The sequence below is a fragment of the Crotalus tigris genome, unplaced genomic scaffold (assembly GCF_016545835.1).
Source record: "Crotalus tigris isolate CLP2741 ecotype Arizona unplaced genomic scaffold, ASM1654583v1 scf7180000024310.2302065, whole genome shotgun sequence".
Lineage (NCBI taxonomy): Eukaryota > Metazoa > Chordata > Lepidosauria > Squamata > Viperidae > Crotalus > Crotalus tigris.
Window position 1 is genome coordinate 1,996,221 of NW_024100482.1, and position 24,343 is coordinate 2,020,563.

Genomic DNA, 24,343 nt, shown 5'->3' on the forward strand with positions numbered 1-24,343 from the left:
GTTAGTACACTCAAGATATTTTAGGCATTTATAATGGGCCATGTCTTAACTCTGGGGAACAAGATAAGCTTAATACATTTATGAAAAGCTTATTGCGTATAATATCTAAATGTGTTTAAAGTGTTTTAAAATAGTGCCCAAGATATTTTATGATTGGGTTCGGAGTTTAATGCCTTGGATAAATTCCTGATTACAGATACATTTGTTATTGATTGCAGTATCTGTCCAATACTGCTATGTGTTCTTCTGTATGCTTTAAAAAGGAATACATTTAATAAAAGCCAGAGGACTTCGTGAATATTTTTTTTTGTTTGAATAGTTAGTTGGCAAGTTTCATTTCATTGGAACTCGCCAAACTTTATTTCTGCTGGAATTCTTCTCCATAAACATGTGTTTTAGTTTACTTTCTTATGCTTCTAAGCTAAGGATACTATTTTTTTTACTTGTCAGGATTTTTCTCCTTTAAGAATAGACTTGGTCCGACAAAAGTAGCTCCTGCACTGATTAGCATCTCATTTACAGAACTAAAATTAGATGATTTGTCCTTTAACTAATGAAACATCCACAGTTTTGTCACTACCTATTTAACCTCACAGTTGTATATTTTTCTGTACTTTATCCAAGTGTAACATTATGTATATTGAAGAAAAGCAGTTTATTGTCATTATATGATTTGTTATATATGTTTTTTTTTCTTTGTAGTTAATAACTCACAGAGGTCTGAAAACTGCAGCCAGCTTAATCTGTCTGGTTCGTCTTCCTCTCTTGCAAGTGAAACAAGCAACAAGAACAGTGGACATCGCAGCTATGGAATAGGTGGGGCTTATTTGCAAAAGAAAATCCAGCAGATGACTAGCAAGACAGCAGAAAGATCAGTCAGTATCGAAAAGCGAGAAAGTGAGGAGGATAGAGGCAAGCCTGAGCCTTTGTACAAAGCCAGGAAAAGAATGGGATCCCCCTTTGGAAGATTCAGGGAAAGAAGTGTCTCCAGGGAAAGATCAGCGTTCACCTTTCATGTGGAGCCAGCATGTGCGCGCGAGAGGGATAGAAGTGAGAAGCAAAAGGACAGACCCGGTATCGAGGGACATACAGCCAGCGACCATGGAAACAGTAGCTCACTGATGTGGTTGTGTCCACAGTTCAGACCGAAAAGAAGGAAGACACTATGATATGTCATTCAGCTCACGGCATTGCTGTGCGCTGGTTTTCATAGAAGTTAAATATTTTTTTGTTTATCGTCCTCATTCCACCTCCCCCTTGAGATGGAAATGGCTAGATGATAAATATATTTTTCTATATCTTGTTCATTTTGAATATTAATATGAATCTATTCGTAGAAGTGGGGGCATTTGTCCCTCTTTAGGTGATTTAGAGAAAACCATGCCACAAATTCTGATGGTGAACTCTGAGCATTGATTGTTCCAGCTATCTTTTAGGAAACCAAGCTTAGCCCTTCTTAAATATCAGGTTATGGCTTTCTTTCCATGGAGTTTGGTTGGCTTTGTGTATCAGGCAAAAAGTCAACAAATAATTAATAGGCTACATAACATTCTGGTTTAAATGTGCTTTTACTACCATTCTTTCTAGCCCGTAGTCAGTTATATGGTACCATTTACAATTCATTCATTTCTGCTAATAATGGTGTAGCTGCTTTGTCACATAGCTGGTTACTTCTGTGAAGAAGGTTTTTTTTATATATGCTTATAGTTCTATTGGTGAACATAATTCATGGAGATTGTGATTATATTAGTGAAATAAATAAAATACTGCAGAAAAAGCTTGCTGTGCTGCTTGAAATATTTAAAGCCGTAAACATAAAATTTGAGTAGAGAATTCAAGTCTTACTGTTTGCTTATATCTATATTTACTTGGAAAGAAGTCCAAATGAAGCCCAAGGGATTTTCAAAAAACATTTATAAACATGGATCATATTTTCATATTTGGTTTAGAATCCCAGTTAGTTATGTTTTACAGATTCAGATTGTGCTTTGCAGTTTATATCTAAGAGGACAAATTTTCAGTTGTGTAGATTTTAAAACATTGTAAACTGTAATTGCTATTATGACCACAGTATGTACAGCATATATACAGATATTTACTTACCTTAAATGTATGTATTTGAGGTAATGTGTAATTTATGGAGCATAATTTAGATTATTTACTCTTAAATAATATTTTTGTATAACTTATATAATCAGATCATTTAATTTCATATCCTAAATATTTTAATGGATATATACAAATATTAGTTATAGAGATAGATATTAAACTGTATATCAGCATAACAGCCGAATAACTACTAAAAAGGTATGTATTTCCTTTTAAGTAATCAATTACTCTCACTTGAATAGCTCAGTCATGATTAATTATTTTTACTTCATAAAAATTCTTAAAATTAGAAGATTTTGATATTTGGCTGTAGTAAATTAATAATTTAATGTTTTTAGATTATCATAGCATTATATAGAGTTATTAAGTCCTTCAGAGACAGCAGATAAAATATTATACAAATGTTCATTGCCTTTGGAGTGGCAGTGTATAGCTCAGCTTGGTTGATCTCAACTGTTGAGCAGAGTTGGCCCTGGTTAATAGTTGGACTTGAAAATTGGAAATTCAGCCTAGAAGATTATAGAAGCAAATGACCTCTTGTGATACTGCCAAGAAAACTGGATGAATTTAACTATAAGGAGTTGAGATTGACTTGAGGACTCATTTACTTTTTAATGGGGGAACAAATTTCATCTTTGAACCTCAGAAGTATAGTATACTAGGGAAGAACGTATTTTAGTAATTGCTTCCACTTAATCTACAAACCAAAGTTTAAAAAGAAACTTGTGAATAAGAGTATTTGGCAGCCTTCTTCCTCCACCCCCAATGGCTGTACCACAACCATTGGTCAGGTTGATAGGAGTTCTGTGAGATGCAGTCGCAACATATCCAGAGGATGTTGGGTTAGAGAAGGTTGTTATAAGGCATAAAGGAGAAATAATGTAAATATAGTGGGGGATGTTTTCTGCTATCATCAAGATCGCAAGATGTTTTTAAAACGTACTGTTGAGTAGGAGAAACAGTGCGAGACATGCTGTGTATATTTTCCTTTGTCATAGTTAGCTTTGTTAAACAAGCTAGTGTCTTTTTAATTTTAAACTGGGAATAGCAGTACCTATATGCATTTGCATACATAAGCAAAGAAGATACAGACTTAGTATGAGGAACATGAAGTGTCCTTAGATATTAGGATATCTTAACTTCATATTCTAGGTTGTTTCTCAGTAAGCAGAATCACTGAAGAGGAAAATATTGTGTGAGAGAAAAAAGAGTGGTAAGGAATATATTATTAGGTGTTCTGACCTCTGAATGGATGATGAGGCCTTGCTTGAGTGCAGCTGATAATAGTTTAGAGTGGCAACATTTCCTGTGGCTTATCAGGAGGTGGGCACGAAAGTTAATGGCAGAACTGGAGAGATTAGTAATTTTAGTTGACCAACAGAAGAGGAGAAAGGCATTAAATAATCCTTCTGAACTTGTTTGTTTAATTTTTATGCTGCCCATCTCGCTGTCAGGCGACTCTTGTTATGTTCAATCTTTTTAGTGTAAAAAAGAAAAGACATTCAAAATTCCGTATTATGCTCAGTTTGATCCTCATATTCTATGCCTTCAGGGTCTCTTAGACTATTGCTCTTACATCAGCTAAAGCCAAAACTATAAATGTGTTGTATGTAGTATGAAATTTCCTTTAAATTCTGAACCAGCTTCCAACTGCAATGTCAAATAAGAATAGAATAGAATAGAATAGAATAGAATAGAATAGAATAGAATAGAATAGAATAGAATAGAATAGAATAGAATAGAATAGAAAGGGACCTTGGAGGCCTTCTAGTCCAGCTCCCTGCTCAAGCAGGAGAACCTATACCATCTCAGACAGATGAATGTCCAGCCTCTTTTTAAAAATCTCCAGTGATGGGGCGCCCACGATTTCTGGGGGCAAGCTATACCACTGGTTAATTGTCCTCACTGTTAGGAAGTCTCTCCTTAATTCCAGGTTGCTTCTCTCTTTGATCAGTTCCCAACCATTGTGTTTTGTCCTGCCTTCTGGTGCTTTGGAGAATAGTTTGATGCCCTCTTCTTGGTGGCAGCCCCTCAAATACTGGAATACTGGTATCATGTCTCCTCTATTTCTTCTTCTCTTTAGACTAGCCAAACCCAAGTCCTGTAGCTGTTCTTCATATGTTTTAGTCTCCAGGCCTTTGATCATCTTAGTTACTCTTCTCTGAATTTTTTCCAAACTCTCAACAACTTTTTTGTGATACAGTGACCAAAATTGGCTACAGTATTCCAGGTGTGGTCTTACTAGGGTTTTATAAAGCGGTACTAATAGCTCGCATGATCTTGATTCTATGGCTCTGTTTATACAACCCAGGATTATATTAGCTTTTTTGGCGGCAGCTGTGCACTGCTGGCTCATGGTTAAGTGATCATCCACTAGGACAGTGTTTCCCAAACTTGCCAATTTTAAGGCATGTGGACTTCAACTCCCAGAATTCCACATGCCTTAAAATTGGCAAGTTTGGGAAACACTGCACTAGGACTCCAAGGTCCCTCTCACAGTTACTGTTTTTAAGCCAGGTCTCGCCCAATCTGTATTTGTGCCTTTGGTTTTTCCTGCCTAAATGTTTTTCTCCTAAGTAATTGAAAAATGGAATATAACTGTCGAAAGTTGTATGTTCTGATCTTTTTGAAGCTAACATCTAGATCAGAACATACGAGTTTCAACATTTATAGTCCAAAAGATTAAAAAGTGTGAAACTTAATACAGCTTAAATTTGTAGGAATCCTGCATAATGACATACTATGAGTCAGCTATAAGGTTGATAATGAAATGATAATTGACACTCACGTCAGTGGAAGAGATTATTCTTTCCCTGTACTGGCAGGTAAAGGGAAATTTTCAGTATTGCATGTATCATTCACAAAAAATAACTTTATGCCAGGGCAGATATTACTAGAGAAATACTAGAAATAGACAAAAGTACCGTAAATGCCGGCGTATAAGACGACTTCCGCGAGCGCTGAAATCGGCGCCAAAGACGGGGGTCGTCTTATACGCTGGAAATACTGGTAGTTTCCGGCGTATAAGACGACGTTCTAGGAATGTGACCCGGCTATAAAGACGGGGGTCGTCTTATACGCCGGTCGCCTAATACGGCGGCATATACGGTAACTCATATTTCACTCTCTATTTATTTTTAATTAAACTTACTGACAAAGTAGACATTTAGATGAACTGTAGTCACTTTTTCATATGTGTTTAATTTTTCATTATTGCACATATATTAAATTCCTTTCTTGTCCCCTATTATTCTCAGTTCAGACCGGTTCAGAACAATTGCCTCCTTAAACGAAATTTTCCCATGCCTAGGGTGCTTATGGATAGCTGGAATGCTAGAGAAGCAGCAGAGCCAAAAATGTTTCTTCTTTCTGGCTGCCCCATATTTATACCGCTTTGAAGACTCCCTAGCAACATTTTAAATTAAATTCACTTTAAAACAATGAAAATGATGGTTTAAACTGTTCATTACCTTTTTTCTGTTACCTAAAATTCAAAAATAACTTGTAATGCTTTCCGTGCAAATTAATTCTGCTCTTCACAAACAATGGAATAAGATAATAAAATGTTCCCCATTCTCAAATGCAGCTTATAGATAAAATATTTGTATAGTTCCAACCAATAACCAGGTCAAATGATTCTCTTTTTCAACGTGCAGTATGTTAAGGTGTACGCACATTATCTTACAGTGTATTATATAGAGAATACCATACAATGTAGTAAGGAAAGCAGGCAAAGCAAATCTTCTAGAATTCTTTCCAACTCCTCAAATAGCAGTTCTACTTCAAATCATGTAAACAGGAAGAAGGGTGCTTAGAATATAGGAAATATCAGCATTCCAACATACTGTACAATTGCTTCTCTTATCAGAGGGCACCAAAAGGGTGCACCTTTTTGTTTCTCCCTAGACTTTGCTGGACCCAGGCCATTTTTTAATTTGGTTTTCCTTTTTCCAGCTTCTTCACCGCATTTTCTTCATTTCAGAAATCTAAGATTGGGTTAAAAAGTATGTCTTTTTTAAAATAATGGTTAGATCAGTGGTTCTCAACCTTTTTAATGCCACCACCCCCCAACCGGTCATAAGTTGAGGACTACTCAACCGGTCGTAAGTCGAGCACTACTCAACTGGTGCAGCACCGTTTGCAGAATGGGACTTTTGGCAGGCTCAGCAGGGCAGAGACAGCCTGGACAATTCCTATTGGTCTATTCTATTGGTTTTCAAAAGCCAATAGAATAAAAGGGAGTAGCACAGCTAAGGAAAAGGGGGAAAAAAATGGCGGACTGCGTTGTTTGGCGACCCCCGTGAAATGGTCGTTCGACCCCAAATGGCGTCCCGACCCACAGGTTGAGAACCACTGGGTTAGACAATAAGAAACCCTTGTTGTATCATATAAATCACCCAAAGATCTGTCGGGCGATCTCAGTCTATTCTAATAAAGCCACAGTTCACTATAACCGTCTCCATAGCAGAAAAAGAGATAGTTGCAGACAATTAATCACAAATGAGGTATTAGATCAATAATCTCATCATATGCTAAATGAGAAACAAAATTAAAATTCTATGTACTTAGATATTTTCTTAAATATCGGTCTTGAAACAGAAAACAAAGACAGTCCTTTAGCACTTTTATCCTGTTTGCAAATACAGTGAAACAACACCTGCGGAGAGTTCAGGCTGTACTTGCACAGCTAAATCAATATGTCTTTGGTATGTTGGTTGAATAGAAGCAATGCAGGAGGAACTGCATGTAACTGCACAAACAGAACGGCTTCTTTGGGAGAAAGCATTCCACCTGCAGAAAAGCCAATACCCTTGATTCTATTGGTTCTATTGATTCTATTCTATTCTGTAGTTGACTCATTGCTTTTGATTACAGTGTCCTTTTACTTGATCAGCTAGAAAACAAGGTTCCTCTGGGTTTGTCTAGCTTTGGAAGAAGTTGTACTTGCTGCACTTGAAGGTTCTTCCTGGTTGGTGTTTCACATAACATCATCTCTGATGATGAAAGGTGAAAGGAGTGACACTGTTTTTGTCCCTTAACGTTAAAATTAATTCTTAAAGGAATTATTCCATTTTGTTGTATTTTATTGTCTTCCATTGAGCAAAAGGAACTCTCATAAAACAAATGACAAAAACTCGTGTAAGAAAAGAGATAAAATGGTGAAAAGCTATCTTTCAAGGAAAACTACTTTGAATAGTGATGTGATTACATTTTCTCTCAATGCTGTCTTCTCATGTCACGTTTAGGCTATGCCCTGATCCCGTCTGCCAAATCTGAGAATTTTTCCGATTCCAGCCATAGTGAGATCTCCTCACGATCCAGCATTGTCAGCAACTGTTCTGCTGACTCCATGTCTGCAGCCCTTCAAGATGAGAGGTGCCTGCCTCAGACAATGGTGATAGATGCAGTTGGGGCAGTGGAAAGGAGAGAGCCCTTTCAGCCACCACTTGAATACAACCAGCCTTGCCCCGGGTAAGAATTATTTCTTCCTCCAGGATTGGTTATTGATAGTCTATCTTTTAGCATTAAAAAAAAGTAGCTGAACTTATAAGCTATTTGAACAATTAGATGTTGAAAATCCCACAGCATATGTTTAAGATAAATTAACAAACCTCTAGGGCAGTGGTTCTCAACCTGGGGTCGGGATCCCATTTGGGGTCGAACGACCATTTCATGGGGGGTCACCAAACAAGGCTGTCCGCCATTTTTTACCCCTTTGGCCACGCCCCTGGTACCCGGTGATGTATAAGTGGTTGGGGGTCACCACAACATGGGGAACTGTATTATGGGGTCGCGGCATTAGAAAGGTTGAGAACCACTGTTCTAGGGCATGGGTGTCAAACTTACTGCATCACGTGACGTGTTGTGACATATTGTGACTTTTTGCATTGTTGGAGCTGGGTTGGGCGTGGCCTCCATATGATGCAACCGGGCAGTTTGACACCCCTGCTCTAGGGTTCTTTCCCCAAGGCCTTTGGTTTAATGGCCCTGTGGGAGGAGGATGAGAAAAGGTCCAGCTGAATCAGCTTCTGGGATGGTCTTTGCCTGTTTCTTCCCTGCCTCCTTCCCTCTTAAGAGATCCTTCCCACAGGGCAGGTGGTGATAATTGACTGGTGTGCAATAGCATCAAGATGTTGCATTCAAGTCATTTGCTGTTTGTGGTGTCATCACACTCAAGGGGATTATTAGCCTGCTGAAAAGCCGTTTAGCACTTCACAGAAGGGGCAAGTCGTGGCTTCTGAAAGAACCTCAGATTTAGAATTCTCCCTATGTTAGTAAAATTTAAATTGGTGTGGTAATGTAGGTGGGGAGAAAATGCATGGAAGTGAGATTTAAACAAATTCCCTCTGGGTATAGCATGCTTCAAACATATTAAAAAGACAAAAGAGAGGGGGGTTTTTTTGTTTTGTTTTATTAAGATACAACATGACACAGTGGTTGGCGACAGCCATTTCATAGTTCTGCCATGAAAGGAGGAGATGCATTTCCAGGCATGTGCCCATTATATGTAGTCACTCTTCTGGTTATTTCTGTTATGACTGCTGCCAGCAGAAGGCTGAAGAATGGCTGTTGTTTTAAAAGCTTGAGAGTATTTTTGGTGGACCTGGTCTCTCTTGAAACAAAATCCTAGGCACATGAATGTAATATTTAAAGCCCAGCAAAACCTGTGCTTTAATTTCCACTGATTATTCTCTGCTCTTGGCAAAGAAAAAAAATTATTTATCAAATTTACATATCACCATTTCACTCTCTAAGTGACTTTGAGCAGTTTATAAGTAAAAACAAACAAACAAACATACAATCCTTATCACAGGATTTTACAAAATAAAGATCCCAATGAGGGGTTTAATCCTAATGAAGTGTTTAATAATAGTTTGCTTCTAAGACATCTTTTAAATACAAAGATGAGTTTATAAATATATTGAAATTTCTGTTATTTACAGACAGGAACATATGAATATTATTGTCAGTTGTCACTGGAAAAAGAAGCAAAGATAAAAAAAACTACATTTGATGACTTTGGGAAAGTTTGGAAGAAATAGGCAATTAATTTATCTAAAAGAAAATCATAGCTCCAGCTTGTTGTTAAATATACCTGGATAAAGAGCAATTCAGATTATTGTCACGTTCAGTTAATATTTTTTAAATGTTGAAGGAAGTGCAAAATGTATTTCCTTGCTATTTTGAATTATAAAACCTTGCAGTTTTAACATTGATTCCGACCCTACTGATTTGCTTGCATCTTAATTTCAACAGCATTTTTATTTCCCTTCTAATTTGTGCTGTCTTCAGTTTAAGCTGGCCCCTGCCTAGACCTCCAGTGATCCGAGGGTTGCTGGTCCCATCTTCCATGAGCACCGAGGAGATTTCTCATGAGCACCTCACAATAGAAGCAGCAGATAGCGGCCGTGGAAGCTGGACCTCTTGTTCGAGTAACTCTCATGATAATTTTCAAAACATACAGAACCAAAAGGGGTGGGACCTCTTAAACTCTTACCGCCATGCTCATTTAGAAAGGGCCATTGCTGAAGTGGAGCCATCCAGCTGCTGTTCTGAGGAGACTCGTTTGCAGTCACACAGCCACTCAGACGGTAGTCGGCAATCCAAAACTGGCATGGACTTTGACCAGTCCCGGCACAGCTGGGCTTCATGTACTTCCTTGTCGGACCTGCACGAAACAAACTATGGGACCATAAAACGAAGAGGACTGGAGAGCATAACAGCAGAGCAAGCTGAAGTTTTGGACGCTAAAACTGGCAGTGATGCAACTTACAAAACTGTCACTTCAAGTACAGAGCATGGCCTCATAGGTAAGCCTGATGAAAAGCCAGTGGATGTTTCCACAGCTGTTATGCATTATGTAGTTGAGCTGTTAAGGAATGATTTCAGCAGCCCTCAAGGCCAATTTGCATGTAAAAAGGTCCTTCTACACATGTCTTCAATCAACTCAAGTCCTCTGCTGGAGTGTCTCCAGATCTCCTTGGGGGAAGGGTGGGATTTAAAAAAATAGGCAGCATGTTTTATTGACTTGCAGAGAAGAGAGGCAGCTTGTGTAGCTTCTTTGGGACTTTCTGTATTTTCTGATGAGAAATTTCTTGCAGTTCTTTTGTTAAGAATTTGATTTTTTTGACCATTCACACTAGGTATCACCAGCCCCGGGGAGAAAATTTGTGATGAATAAATCCAGTTGAGATATTTTTCTCTCCAGCAGTTGGGCAGTGTGTGCATTTTTGCCTTGCCTTCAAGACAGGAAGGAAATCATCTTCATGTATCATTTCCCAAGCTTGTCAGATTGGCCATCAATCAAACACCTATTATTGTAGGAAACAACTACTTTGAGAAGAAGCAGACTTCATGCCAAATTCCATTTTTTGATTGAAGATGAAAGATGTCACATAAAATATCCTCTTGTGCCGTTTGTAGCATTGCTTTCAGACAAAAGGGTGTTTAAGAAATTATTATTCTTGCACTTAATCAAAACGCTGTTCTTGGATATTAACATAGAATAGGTTATCTGTAATGTAGACGTTAAAAGATTAATTATGGCACTGGCATACCATGTATTTATTTCTCTTTATTAGGTTAAGAGAGCACAGTACTATTACACGTATATAAGAATTGCCCCCTGGTTCTTTTGAACACCCTTTCTTAAAGGACACATGTGGGATGCTACATTGCAGAACATGGGTGTCAAACTCGCGACGTCACGTGACGTGTCGTGACGTACCGTGACTTTTTTCCCATTGCTGGCAATGGGGTGAGCACGGTTTTGGTGTGACGCAATTTGACACCCCTGCTTCTTCTGCAGTCACATAAGTCATGCCCATATATTGTGGAAGGGGATGCGAAAGCAATATTTTAAGGCATTAGAAAGCCAGATATAATGGGAAGAATGCATGGAAAGGAACAGTAGATTGTGCTCAGTGCTTAAGAAAAAAAGTGCTTTTTTTCAGTGTCCAGTGACCTCTGTTCCTAGATGCTGTCTTCGCATCTATATTTATTTCAGATTTCAACTCATATTTAAATGAATCATATGCTGCACAGTACATACCACTCTACCAATGTGTACCTTGCATATTCTGTAAGAAAAGCTACGTTTGCCTAACTTACTCAGCTACCCATCCATTTATTATTCTCCAATTTCCCCAACATTTATTACCAGAAGTAATTTCATACTCTATCAGCAACATCTTAATAATATTTTGAACTGGGTATGAATGACATGGCTATGGGGAAAGCAATTTAGATATTTCAGAAAATTTCTTCTAGCATTCCATTTGTTGAAAGTTTAGCATCCATCCCCTGAAACCTATTTCCTTTCTTTTTCAAATGCTTTTGAAAAGCATATCTCACTGAACAGACCTATCTAGGCAATTTGTTGTTACTCTTCTTCCAGTGATTTTCATATTAAGCTGTTTTTGCAGCCTTTGCCTGATAGGGTCACATGCTTGTCAATCAGGGTCACTCAGTTTTGACAGCATGGATCTGCAATCTTCTGAAAATAGAACAGAGAGAATAATAGCATCCATTAAAGGGTGGAGTACATGAAAGAAAAGACTTATGAGTACTGAAAAATAGAGAAATACTGTTCTAGCACCTAGCTTTTTTCCCTCATTTTTCCATGCATCTCAGCTTCTTTATTTTTTAAAAAATTCTATACTGCTTTCTGCTGATAAAGAGTTCCAAATTTCTTAGTGCCCAAGTGAAGAGAATTGCTGACATTAGTTAAATAAAAAAATTAAAATTAATTAGCTAAAATAAGTTAATTTTGTTTAAGAAAAAATAAAAGCAGTAATACCAACCTTTCAGCAAAAGAAAAAAAAAAGATCTCCTTGGTTTAGTGGTAAAGGCGCTGGCTGAGAAACCCGGAGACTGAGTTCTAGTCCCTATTTATGCATGAAAGCCAGTTTGGTCAGCGCCCCCCCCCCTTTTGGGTACCGGTCCCATGGAGAGATGTTTTTCTGCAGATCGGGTGGGGGCATGGTTTCATGTGATGCATGCATCCCGCAGATGGGACTTTGCTTGTTTGCACAGAGCGGTAGCTGGCATGCCGTGGACTGGTGCTGGTCCACGGACCAGAGATTGGGGACCCCTGAGTTAGGTGAATTTTGGTCATTCTCTCATAGTCCAACCCACCTGACAGGTTATTGTGGGAAAAATAAGAGGCAGGAGTATTATGTATATTCAAAATATATTTTTAAAAAGTGGGATAACAATGTAACAATAACCTGTATAACAAAGAGATAGAATGACACCTGGTTCATAAACAATTTGCTTGTACCATTACTTTTATGTCCAAAAGCAAGAGGCCATATATTAACATTTCATTCTTAAAGGGAAAACTGACATTGCTGAAAATGCAGGATTATAAGTGATCTCCATAAATCCAGTATTGTCTGCCCAGTCAAACTTACCATTTCACAGCTTTGACCCTGTTCTTGCCTTACTAATTTTAACAGCTGTCTTTTTTGTTTTCCTAAGGATGCAAAATTAAACCGCACTTTAAAAAGAATTACTCAGGATCATAGTACAGCTGAGAATTAGAACATTACATGCAATCAACCACTTCTACTTAATCAAAATACTATTTATAATGGAATATTACTTTTTGTTTTAATAACCCAAAAGAGGCTTACTCCATTCCAATCAAATAATGGTTTCAGTAAAATGAAGCCTGTCATTTGGCAGTCAGGTTTTTTTTTTTTAACCATTTCTGGAAATCAGCTGTTTTAGAATTGAAACAGCTGTAAACTGTATGTCTTGTCACAGGAAATAAACTTGACTTAGAAATTTCAGGAGCTTTAGCAATGTACCATGTCTTTTTTAGATGTGACTGGATGTAGAGCAGGATATACCATATTATTTCAGTGTCCTTTTTTTGCTCCTCCCACCTCACTAACAAACTCTTCAAGATTTCAGACTGCATTTGTTGTCTTTCGTATACAGGTAGTCCTTGACTTATGACCACAATTGAGCCCAAACTTTCTGTTGTTAACTAAGAAATTTGTTAAATGAATTTTGTCCCATTTTACGACTTTTCTTGCCACAGTTGTTAAGTAAATCCCTTCAGTTGTTAAATTAGTAACAAGGTTGTTAAGTGAATCTGGCTTCCCCATTGACTTTGCTTGTCAGAAGATCCCAAAAGGTGATCACATGACCCTGGGACATTGTAACCGTCATAAATATGAACCAGTTTTTGATCATGTGACCACGGGGATGCTGCAATGATCGTAAGTGCTAAAAATGGTCATAAGTTATTTTTTTCAGTGCTGTTTAAACTTTGAATGATCGCTAAACAAATTGTTTTCAGTTGAGGACTACTTGTATGTATATAGGAGATAGTCAGAGATAACTAACAATTATATAATATTGGAATATACTTGGAAAATTTTGTAATAGATATGAAAGTGTTCAGAGTTTAGAAATGGCTTTTCAGTGTAGTGTTATAAACTCAGTAATCTCTTAGCCCTACTCCAGTATTCGTGGAAATTTTCGATTTCATATTTCTCCAAGATCGGTCCTTCCTCCCTGTCTCCAAAGGAAGAAATACACAAATTTAGATTGCAAATCTAAATTTTTAAGAGGGATCAAAAAAGTCAGGCTGGCAGGTGGGCACATGCAGTTGAAACCCTTTTCCTTTTTAATGTGCATTGCAGATGTGGGTGTCTCTTACAGTAAGAATGAGATAGCTTTAAAGTTGATAAATAAATGACAATAAGCTTTGCCAACAAAACCACATTGAAATTTTATGAAAGCAAACAGTGATTTTAATTGTATTTGGGTATTTTAATTGCATGGACTCTTACAAATATTGCTGGAATTAAAAGATAGACCAAATTAAATATATGAAGTACAGTTAATTTTTGGATATGGAAAGGACAAATTAAATTGCATTTGATTCCACTATGTGCTGTTTATTTTTATTTTTTAATAAAAAATGGTCAGTAAATTCTAGATTGTTGGGAATCAAGTAACCTATGAAAATAGTTTGTAATTCACTAGAGCTTGAAGAAATAGGGTTTTGAAAAATAACTTCCAGCCATCAGGTAGTTCAGGTCAATATTGATAATTTTTTCCATTTCTTCCTTGTTTTAACAATACAACTCCAAAAACAGAGACACCTCATAGTCCAAATTTCCCTTTATATGAACAGATTGCCTAAACAAAAATGATACTGAAGAAAAACTTTAGAGCAAGACTTTTCTGGATGGTATCTTGACACCTTGTTTAAAAGAATGTTTCTGACAGATATATCATGTGTGACTATGTCATCAAATACTACAATTTACCTACTTGCATTCAGTTTTTGACACAAGTATGTAAGGATGGCATTTGTGTGATGACATCACCACACATGCCATCATTTTGATATCATTGTGGCTTGCTATTGACATATTAATAGATCAGCCAATATGAGGAATTTTTCAAAATAATACATTTTTTAAGACCAGAGGCAGTTAACCTGATATCTGAACATTTTCTAGAAAAATAAATTTGGAAATTCGTGGAATAAAAAAAATATTCAATGGTGATGGTCAAATAAATCATAGTTGATACATCTGTTACAGCAACTCTTGTTGGCTATTAAGCTGATTTTATGCCAACTTATTAAAAATGAATTGCTTTAGACTTGCTCTCCCCTTTCAGATTAGAGCTACTGTTTCACCACTACACTCCTGTCCTTTTCTCAACACAACTACATACTCTTATTGGAGATTGTGATTGACATGTGCCATCCAAATAGTAGAAAAGATTCTTAAGCATTAAAGAACGCTGAACACTGCTTGACGCTAGTGGTTCTCCTTTTATACTGTGACTTCCAGTGGAGTTTTATGAGTGATTTTCATTTACCTTTTGTTTAATCAGTTTTTGATTAAGTCATGATAACATTTCACTGTTTTTTTTAAAAAAATGCTTTTATTTTGTCTTTGTTTCCTTCATTAACATTTCCATTGCTTATTTCTTATGCTAGTGTACTGTGTCACCTCATCTAAGGAAGACACTAGATATAGGGAGCCACCGCCCACCCCGCCAGGATATATGGGGATCTCTTTAGCGGACATAAAAGAAGGATCCCACCACCCACACCTAAAGCCTCCAGATTATAGTGTGGCGGTACAGAGGTCAAAGATGCTGTCTAGGCTCTCCTCCACTCCTCTGAGTAGTGAACCAGTGGCCTGTTTTCCAAAGAAGATGCCTAAGTGGCATAGCCGGCAACCGTCCCATCCTAAGCTAGCAGATATGACTGGCGCAAATAGTGAAGAGGATGGTATGTTAAAAGATCTCCTTTGATAGATGTTGAGTAAAGTCGTGTGTGATTTATTTTAAGTTTGGGGGAGTGCACAGTTTGTCTTACCTTACAACCCTCTCCATGAATGTGCCTCAGTGATTCTTTTCTCCCCCCCCCCTTTTTTTTTTTTGTTCATTTGTATATGCTTTACGTATGCTTATGTGAGGATAAGTGATCCTAAAGGCAAAAACAAATCAAAACAGAAAATGTACTGGGCACTAATTATTAGCTAGCATATTTGGAAGAAACAAATATCCTACGCACAACAAAAAGAAGAAAACAATTTAAAAGGCTGTGATAATAGAAATTATTTTAAAAGTAATTACATTAGCTATGCTTTTATGTACTAGAGATAAACAGAATTATGATTAGCAGTATTTATCTCTGCTACATAGAGTTCCATGAAGCAACTCTAACCAAATGCAGAACAGATACAGGTTCCTGTTGTGCAGGAAGCTGAGTATTTCTTAATATGCTACTCAACAGAGCATTATTAAACTTACATAGAATTTCAGTGTGATGCCTCTCCCTGCAGTTACGTGTTGTAGGTGTATGTACTGGGAAGCCAAGCTGTACATGAGTATTAGCTTCCACAAATAAGGTTCTAAAAGAACACTATTAGATCAAAAAGAGCTGAACAGCTGAGGCTTTAAGTTGCAGTTTCAATTATTTATAAGACTTGCAGTCCTCTTGAAATTGCTCATTGGATAAAATCAAATCCACAGAGACCCACTAATTGTATCACATTAATGCTTTATATACTTGACCTCTGTTCTGAACTATTTAAACCTCAACAGCCATGTTTAAAAAAACAGAATTTATAAAATGAAGATTTTTTTTAAAAAATAACCTTGAATCTGGTGTTTTCACGTTTCTCTTTGTTGCTCATTTACCTCTTGGAAATAAGCAATTTTGACTTCCATGACATTTGCATTTCATTTTCTGTTGTCTGCCATTATTTGTGGTTTGTCTGGCTCTGTTTTTAATTGAATCCATGAATCTGAATGCTTTTCACAGATTTTGCATTTATAAAACTGAAATTTTAGTATAATCATGTCCCGTTTGCTTTGAAATCATTTTGTTGTTTTGTACAAAAGCTTGCAGTTGCATAATAGAGCACAGTGTTAATAAAAATGGGTGGGTCTCTATGGATATATATATATATATATATATATATATATATATATATATATATATAAAATTTTATTTTTTTCTGGTAGAATAAGTCAGCCTTTCTGACCTGCATGCTAGAGAGCTAAAAAAACAATAGATTAAGATGGATTTCACTTTTATATTTTGTGTTTTTGAGTCAGTTTCTGACTCCTGGTGACCACCTGAACAGTCTCTGTAGTTTTCTTGGCAATGTTGGGGAAGAGGTTTGCCACTGCTTCCTTCCTAGGGCAGAGAGAAAGTGACTGGACCAGGGTCACACAGTTAAACTCATAGTCTCCTGGTTTCTGGCCTGATGCCTTAACCACCACACCAGATTGACTCTTAGGATAGATTATATAGCTACTAATACAAAATTATCCTTTAATTGCATATTATATTACATGTAATCAAAGGACTGGAGACTCAAATGATTCTCTTCCATTCTGTTTGAGTGACTAATAACAGGGTTACTCACTGACTGGCTGGTCCCCCCGTCTCCCCCCCCAGTCCTAGACATTGCACTTTACCATATCACACTGTCTCATTCTGTGAGAATTTTGTCAGCTCATTTGCAGACCGTGGCTGAGAGTCAACGCTGAGTTTAATTTACCACATTTACGTTTTTTTTAAGCGTCCAAATGTCATGTTGGCATTTCAGTATAAAAGGCACAAGCCTCTGAATGGTATTATGAATCATTATCCCAAATTCCAACATTATGAGCTACACTATATTAAATTGCCATTATGATTTAGAATTAGATAAATTTTAGAAAATGATTTTTAAAATGTTTGTTATTCTTTGCATGAGTGGTAGTGATAGAAGTAAAGAATGGGTCTTAATTTTTTAAAAAATAAGATCTATATTAACTCAGAAAAACAAATCCTAGGCTTCTGACAGTAGATATGACACAGCTTTAATTTAAATATATTGTATGTTCATGACACAGAGTTCACATTGTTTTTCTTATTTCACAGAAGATGAACAAGTATCGGCAGTCTAGTCTCTACGCTTCCTGTGAAACTTGTTTCAAATTTTACCAACATTGGAGGAACGAATTTTACAGTATTGTCAGTTATAGCTGACAGCTTGCTGCTATTGACTTCAAAGAATTGTGTTTGCTCTCTTCGACTAGTAGGATGAATTATCTGGATTGTAATTTTGAATTTGCTTCAGCCCACTGCAGTCAGTTTGATGGAGTCTGTGTTGGAAAGAGAAAACACTCATTCTAAGAAATACTGACCCTGTATTGCAGTATGAAGAAGGACCTAATATATGATGCGTCGGGGCCAGCTTGGGAGCAATCTTCTGTAGAAGAACTATAGAATCTTTTAAATAGACTTTGTTCAGATATTTTCTCTATAACTGTTACGGCTCTTGGTTGAAGAAAGTTATTTCATGTACTTACATGAAAACTACATCAAAACTTAAGAAACTTCTGCAACAATCTCAACAGTAATTTATTAATTTGGAATTTATATAAGTTTTTTTTTTTTGTAAAGTATTGGAATGCTCTGGTTGGCTAATGTGAATGCTTTTTCAAAGAAAATAAGGAAGCAAATTGTTTAGGTGTTAATGTGATGTCTTATGCTAAGCAAAATACTTTTGATTTCTGAGGAACTGGATGTTCATGAATGCAGCTAGAAGTTTACTTACAGTGCAACCACCAACCACTTCAATTTGTAAAGTATCAAGACCTTCGATGTGCATATAATAGTGAAATACTGCCATCTATTGATTCTTTATTTTAAAACCAGTGAAATACACAGTTTCTTTCAGCTGTCAGATGATTACCCTAAGGGAATAGTTGCGTTTGTTTTTCTTTCCTACATTCCATTTTCTTCCTCCTTGTCTAAACAGTTTCATGGAACATTTGTATCATTACAAATGATTTTTTTTTCCTTCTACAAGACTTGTATTGGAGAAGTATCCAACAAGTTCCATTTTTTAGAAACTAGCATAAAATTTTCAAACTTGTAAATTTAGGAGCAAAGTCATAGAAGTAAGAAGGCCCTTAGATGATGTTCGTGATGATAGTAAAGTCTGTATTTTATTTCCGACTTTCAATTTTATTTGAAACTTTTCCCATTCTGTAAGAGCAGTTTGGTTTGCAAGTCTCCCCCCCCCCCCGTACTTAAATTGTTCATAAATTTTTATGTTTGTGAAATCCAAGATGAGCTCTTGCATTTGGAAAAATGGTAATTCCCAGTACATGACAAACACAAAAAGGCAAAGAATTTTCCAGATTTGAAATGAAAGGCATTTTTCAACATTTTATTCATTGATGACTTTACTACTGGCATTTGGACTACTGTTCTGTTGCCAAAAATAATGTATAACAGCTTTTTTATCAACTTTTCTCTACTATTACCCTCTCAATATATCTGGATAAAAACCCCTTGCATTCCAGCCAGCAAGTTAAAAATTATGAAATATGAATATCTAAAACGAGATTACAAATCTGATTACAAATAGAAGAGAGTGGACCACAAATCTAATTCAAACATTATTAATGGAATACATTTTACTAATTAACCTTAAATGTTTAGAATAAGTAGCTAAGATATCAGAACTCTTTGTTTTATTCCCCTCAAAAGCAACCAACAGTGAGAAAATACTAAAGCTTGATTTCAACATTTATAACAATGTTATGGACTATTGAGAGTTAAACTTCCCTGCACACATCTACTACAAGTCCCAAATAATAGATTCCCACTGATTCAGTGACTTTAAAGTACATTGCAGATGTATAATCTTCTTGATCCCCATGTGACATCCCAACAAGTTGCCATGTTGAGAAAAATTGCTCTGGATCATCCCAGATTTTACCAGGAGCATATTGAATGCTTAAAATACAGTTTTACAAATCTGAGAACTTGTAAAATGAAGCATATTATCTGTTGCCACCAGAGTCACCTACTGGTGTCACTTACTTGCTCACCCCTGGTAAGCACATTCTATAAATGAGAAAGAGACAAGGCTTATGTGTGCTGTAACTCTTAAGCTTTTTGGGTGGGGTGGAGAGTGAAACTTCAGTACTTCTTATTCTCAAGTGCCTGGTATAATTGCAAGATGGAATTTACTCTCTTATCTCAAGCTTGTGTGCTGGATGTTGGAAATGCCCAGCAAATGTGACTTCAAATCACACTTTAAAATCCAGTGGAGCTACAGGCATTTCTGATTCCACACCGAATGTCCTTGAAAGAGATGCTGTCAAGCAGGGCGGGGTGATTACAAAGGTGCTATTTTCAGAGAAAGATGATTCCCTGACTCATATGTAGAATACATATTTGCATATGTATTATGCAAAATAAAAAATGAAAGACTGGACTGACATGGCAGCTTTACTTAGCCAACCAGAGTGCATAGCAAAAACTGGAGTTATTATTTGTGTTTATATTTTTTCCCCTGCTGCATAATGGTTGCCTAGTCAAACATAATCAGTGGACATGAATGTCTCAATGTATATTTAAAGTTTACTTGTAAACCTTAATATCATAAATGTTTATAGTCTAGGGTAGAAAGAAGATGTCTGTCTGTTTTAAAGGTGCCTCAAATTAATTCTATTTTTTACACTTCAAGTTATACAGATTTTTCAGATTTACATTCTGTGCAAGGTGAATGTCAAAATGTTCAGTTTGCATATGAGAGCAGTGATAGCTTTTCCAGAAAGCCTATATGCTTGTCTGTTGGATTGTTCTAAATCTATTGGAGAACTCCTTCAATGCCTTGTAACATGAAATTGCAAATCTGAATGTAGAAGTGATAACATAACTCAACAATTAATTCACAGAATATATGTTATTTACTACTTAAATATCTGGAATACCGTATTTTTCCATGTCTAAGACCTATTTTTTCCTGCAAACACCCTGTTCAAAAATCAGGTACGTCTTATACAAGTGCAGTGTCTTATACACGGAAAAATAATGGTAACCTCCGCTGCCCAGGGCATGCCTGTGTAGGTTGTCATGCCGCCTGGTGCAGGTGTCAAGCCCCTGTGGGCTTGCCACTAATGGGAGGGGGGAGGGGGCAAGATTTTCGGCCGGCCAAACTTCTGGGTTTGCCAGCTCAGCTGTTCAGCGCTCTGCCGAACAGCTGATCGGCGCGGAGAAACTCGCATACCAGAGCATCTTATACAAGGGTGCGTCTTATAGATGGAACAAGATGGTAAATAGCCGAGACATAAAGGTTCTTTTCTCTCCCCCTCCCTCTCAAGACCTTAAGGAAAACCAACAATGATAAAATATTGAAGCTTGGCTTCCATGATTTTAGCATTCATAATAATGTTATGAATAATGGCACAACAGAGTTGAAATTTTCCTGCACACAAGCCACCATATAATCCAAAGTAGTACAGTTCCCATTGTTTCATAGATTTTTGAAAAGTGTGTTTTTCATGGATCATCTCCTAGAAACCCATAACAGAGATAGGAAGGCATTTGTATAGCACCTATTAAAGTTTTTACTAGAGCTGATGTCCAACCATATAGATATGCTATTATTCTGTTTAAAACTGCTTAATGGATTTGGATGTCTGCAGGTATGAACATACCTTCTGCCAAATATTCCTGGACTGTCAGAGAAGGAAGTTAACACTTGTCAAAAGTAAAATTTTAAATCTGAGTCCTGAGCTCCCAGCAAGTCCAATTCATACAATGTTTCATGCAGTTTATAAGTGCAAACTTAATTTTAAACTTAATAGACAGTATAGTGCTAAGGGCCAACATTATAGCATTTCTCTTAATTTCAGATATTTCAGTTTATAGAGACAAAACCTTTTTAAGCCTTTTTCTCTTTGGTAGTAATTTTTGTTAGATTACCAACCCACTACAGGGTCTTTCCTTGTTGAAAATCTCATGAGCCAAAAATCGCCCTCTTAAATGTATTTGTATCAACAGCATCAAAGATGTTTGCTTTTTGAATGACATTATTTTTAAAATCACTGGGCATCTTTTAATACATTTTTTTTTAAATGCAGAGCCTGTAGAGTGTAAATATGCAGTGGTTCAGCAAGCCCTTTTAACTGCTTCCTCTTTGCACAGTGCAAACTGCCTCAGCCTGTCCTTGCTCTGATCCTTTGGAGTTTTGGTTTGGTTTTTGCCAGATTAGTCAGGGACAGTAGCCAAACTGAAATGGAGCTTAGATGAGCTCAAGGAGATAAGGTTTCTTTTTTTAAAAAGCCATTCATTATAAAACTGCCTAACCCCATTTTGTGCTGTTTACATAATGCTTATTCATTATATAACTGAACATATTACTAGCATGTGCTGCCTCTCCTCCCCACATTACGTGTTGATTTTTTTCCAAGTTCTTGAAAGGGCCAATTCTTCTCTGTATATACCATTTATTCTGTTTAAATTGTATTGTGAGGAAGTTGACCTTATGTTAAAAGCGCAATAGGAATGTTTAAAACTCTCAAACGTGGAACAAGCGTCAGTTTTTAATTTACATGAATAGGAGGAAAAGGAAACCCTGTACCGTAATATGTAAGTAGGCCTGTACATAATTTGCCATTTGATTCCTGTTTGAGACAGGATTTATACTGAAGATTAAGTTAGGAAAGAAGGCATAATACTGAACCACATTTTCCAAAGTGGTGATTTGTAGGTGCACTTCAGTTACCTTGACACACAGTGTCATCTGAGGTAAATTAAAAAGGTTTTGATTTCACTTGAATAAGTACATGGCCAGCCTTTTTCTTCTAAAGTTAAGAGAATTTTGCACTAATGCTAAAAAAGCTGATTCTCACTTCAGCTTTTGAAAAACACTTCTTGAGATATGATCCTGCTGCACAGCTGAGGCGATTCCAAATGATGAGTAATGGATATTCAATAAGAATCCATTATGTCAATTTATCTCAGGAGGTAAATGAAAGAAGCTTGATCTATTCAGCCTTGCATTCATACAAATAGTTTATAGGAAAGAGTGCTACAGGTCCATGTAATGCATATTACCTGAAATGCAATTTTAAAAATATTGCACTTGCCTTCAAAAACTGATCAGGTAAAAAATACTTTGATTGAAACGTTTAATGCCAACAAACAAATTTCACCTCCAGTTCATTCCTCTCCCTTTTTCCTCCAGTTGTACTTGTCATTGTTGTGTCTTTAATTTCTTTATATATACATAGAATGCAGTTTAGCTTGGTATTCATGACATTTTGCGTATGTGAGCATATGGGCAAAAACTGCACAGTTGTAATGGTATTCCAATGGCAATTGTAAAACTGCACAAATCAGTGATTGTAAAGTATTCTGTAACAAGCAATGTTTGTCTTCTATTTTTTTATACCTCTTACACTTATGTCTTTTAGAAAGACAGTGCCTCTGTATGCTTTTTTGTATTTTTACTGGGTGATTGTAAATATTTGTTATATTTTTGGTTAAGAGAATGTTTAAAAGTATTGTTTAATATCCAATCTACTAATGATGTTGGAACCAATAAACAACTTATCATGGATTATGGGTGGGTTAATTTTTATTTAACATTTTTCTCTCTCTCTGCCCCCTACCCCATTCCCATAAATATTTGGATCACTTCCATGCTGCAGTCCTAGAACTCCTGACCAAGAAGCAAGACTCATTCAATTAAAATGAGGCTTGTTTATAAGTGCCTGTACAGTGAGGGAAAAAAGTATTTGATCCCCTGCTGATTTTATACGTTTGCCCACTGACAAAAGAAATGATCGGTCTATAATTTTAATGGTAGGTTTATTTTAACAGTGAGAGACAATAACAAAAAAAAAAAAATCCAGAAAAATGCATTTCAAAAAAGTTATAAATTGATTTGCATTTTAATGAGGGAAATACACATTTGACCCCTTCACAAAACATGACTTAGTACTTGATGGCAAAACCCTTGTTGGCAATCACAGAGATCAGACATTTCTTGTAGTTGGCCACCAAGTTTGCATACATCTCAGGAGGGATTTTGTCCCACTCCTCTTTGCAGATCTCTCCAAATCATTAATGTTTTGAGGCTGATGTTTGGCAGCTTGAACCTTCAGCTCCACAGATTTTCTATGGGATTAAGGTCTGGAGACTGGCTAGGCCACTCCAGGACCTTAATGTGTTTCTTCTTGAGCCACTTTTATTCCCTTGGCTGTGTGTTTTGGGTCATTGCCATGCTGGAATACCCATCAACGGCCCATTTTCAATGCCCTGGCTGAGGGAAGGAGGTTCTCACCCAAGATTTGACTGTACATGGCCCCATCCATCATCCCTTTGATACAGTGATGTCCTGTCCCCTCAGCAGAAAAACACTCCCAAAGCATAATGTTTCCACCTCCATGTTTGACAGTGGGGATAGTGTTCTTGGGGTCATAGGCAGCATTCCTCCCCCTCCAAACACGGCAGGTTGAGTTGATGCCAAAGAGCTCAATTTTGGTCTCCTTGACCACAACACTTTCACCCAGCTCTGAATCATTCAGATGTTCATTGGCAAACTTGGGATGGGCCTGTACATGTGCTTTCTCGAGCAGGGGGACCTTGTGGGCTCTGCAGGATTTCAGTCCTTCACAGCATAGAGTGTTACCAATTGTTTTCTTGGTGACTATGGTCCCAGCTGCCTTGAGATCATTGATAAGCTCCTCCTGTGTAGTTCTGGGCTGTTTCCTCACCGTTCTCATGATCATTGAAACTCCACGAGATGAGATCTTGCATGGAGCCCCGGACCGAGGGAGATTGACAGTTATTTCTTCCATTTGCGAATAATTGCACCAACTGTTGTCACCTTCTCACCAAACTGCTTGGCGGTAGTCTTGTAGCCCATTCCAGTCTTGTGTAGGTCAA

The 24,343-nt window shown here is 37.0% G+C and overlaps 1 protein-coding gene across 11 annotated transcripts in view; it reads left to right on the forward strand.

Annotated features, from left to right (window-relative positions):
• The window catches only part of RAPGEF6 (Rap guanine nucleotide exchange factor 6), a 162,584-nt gene extending 139,569 nt beyond the window's left edge, over positions 1–23,015 (forward strand). For 8 of the 11 annotated variants that reach the window (XM_039324948.1, XM_039324951.1, XM_039324949.1 and 5 more), the window contains 5 exons: positions 703–816; positions 7,356–7,581; positions 9,403–9,920; positions 15,083–15,379; positions 17,528–23,015. In XM_039324948.1, coding sequence (XP_039180882.1) covers positions 703–816; positions 7,356–7,581; positions 9,403–9,920; positions 15,083–15,379; positions 17,528–17,553 — 1,181 coding nt within the window. In that variant the 3' untranslated portion in view covers positions 17,554–23,015. The remainder of the gene's footprint in view (positions 1–702; positions 817–7,355; positions 7,582–9,402; positions 9,921–15,082; positions 15,380–17,527) is intronic. The other 3 variants (XM_039324955.1, XM_039324957.1, XM_039324958.1) reach the window with 1 other exon arrangement.
• Positions 23,016–24,343: the final 1,328 nt, after the last annotated feature.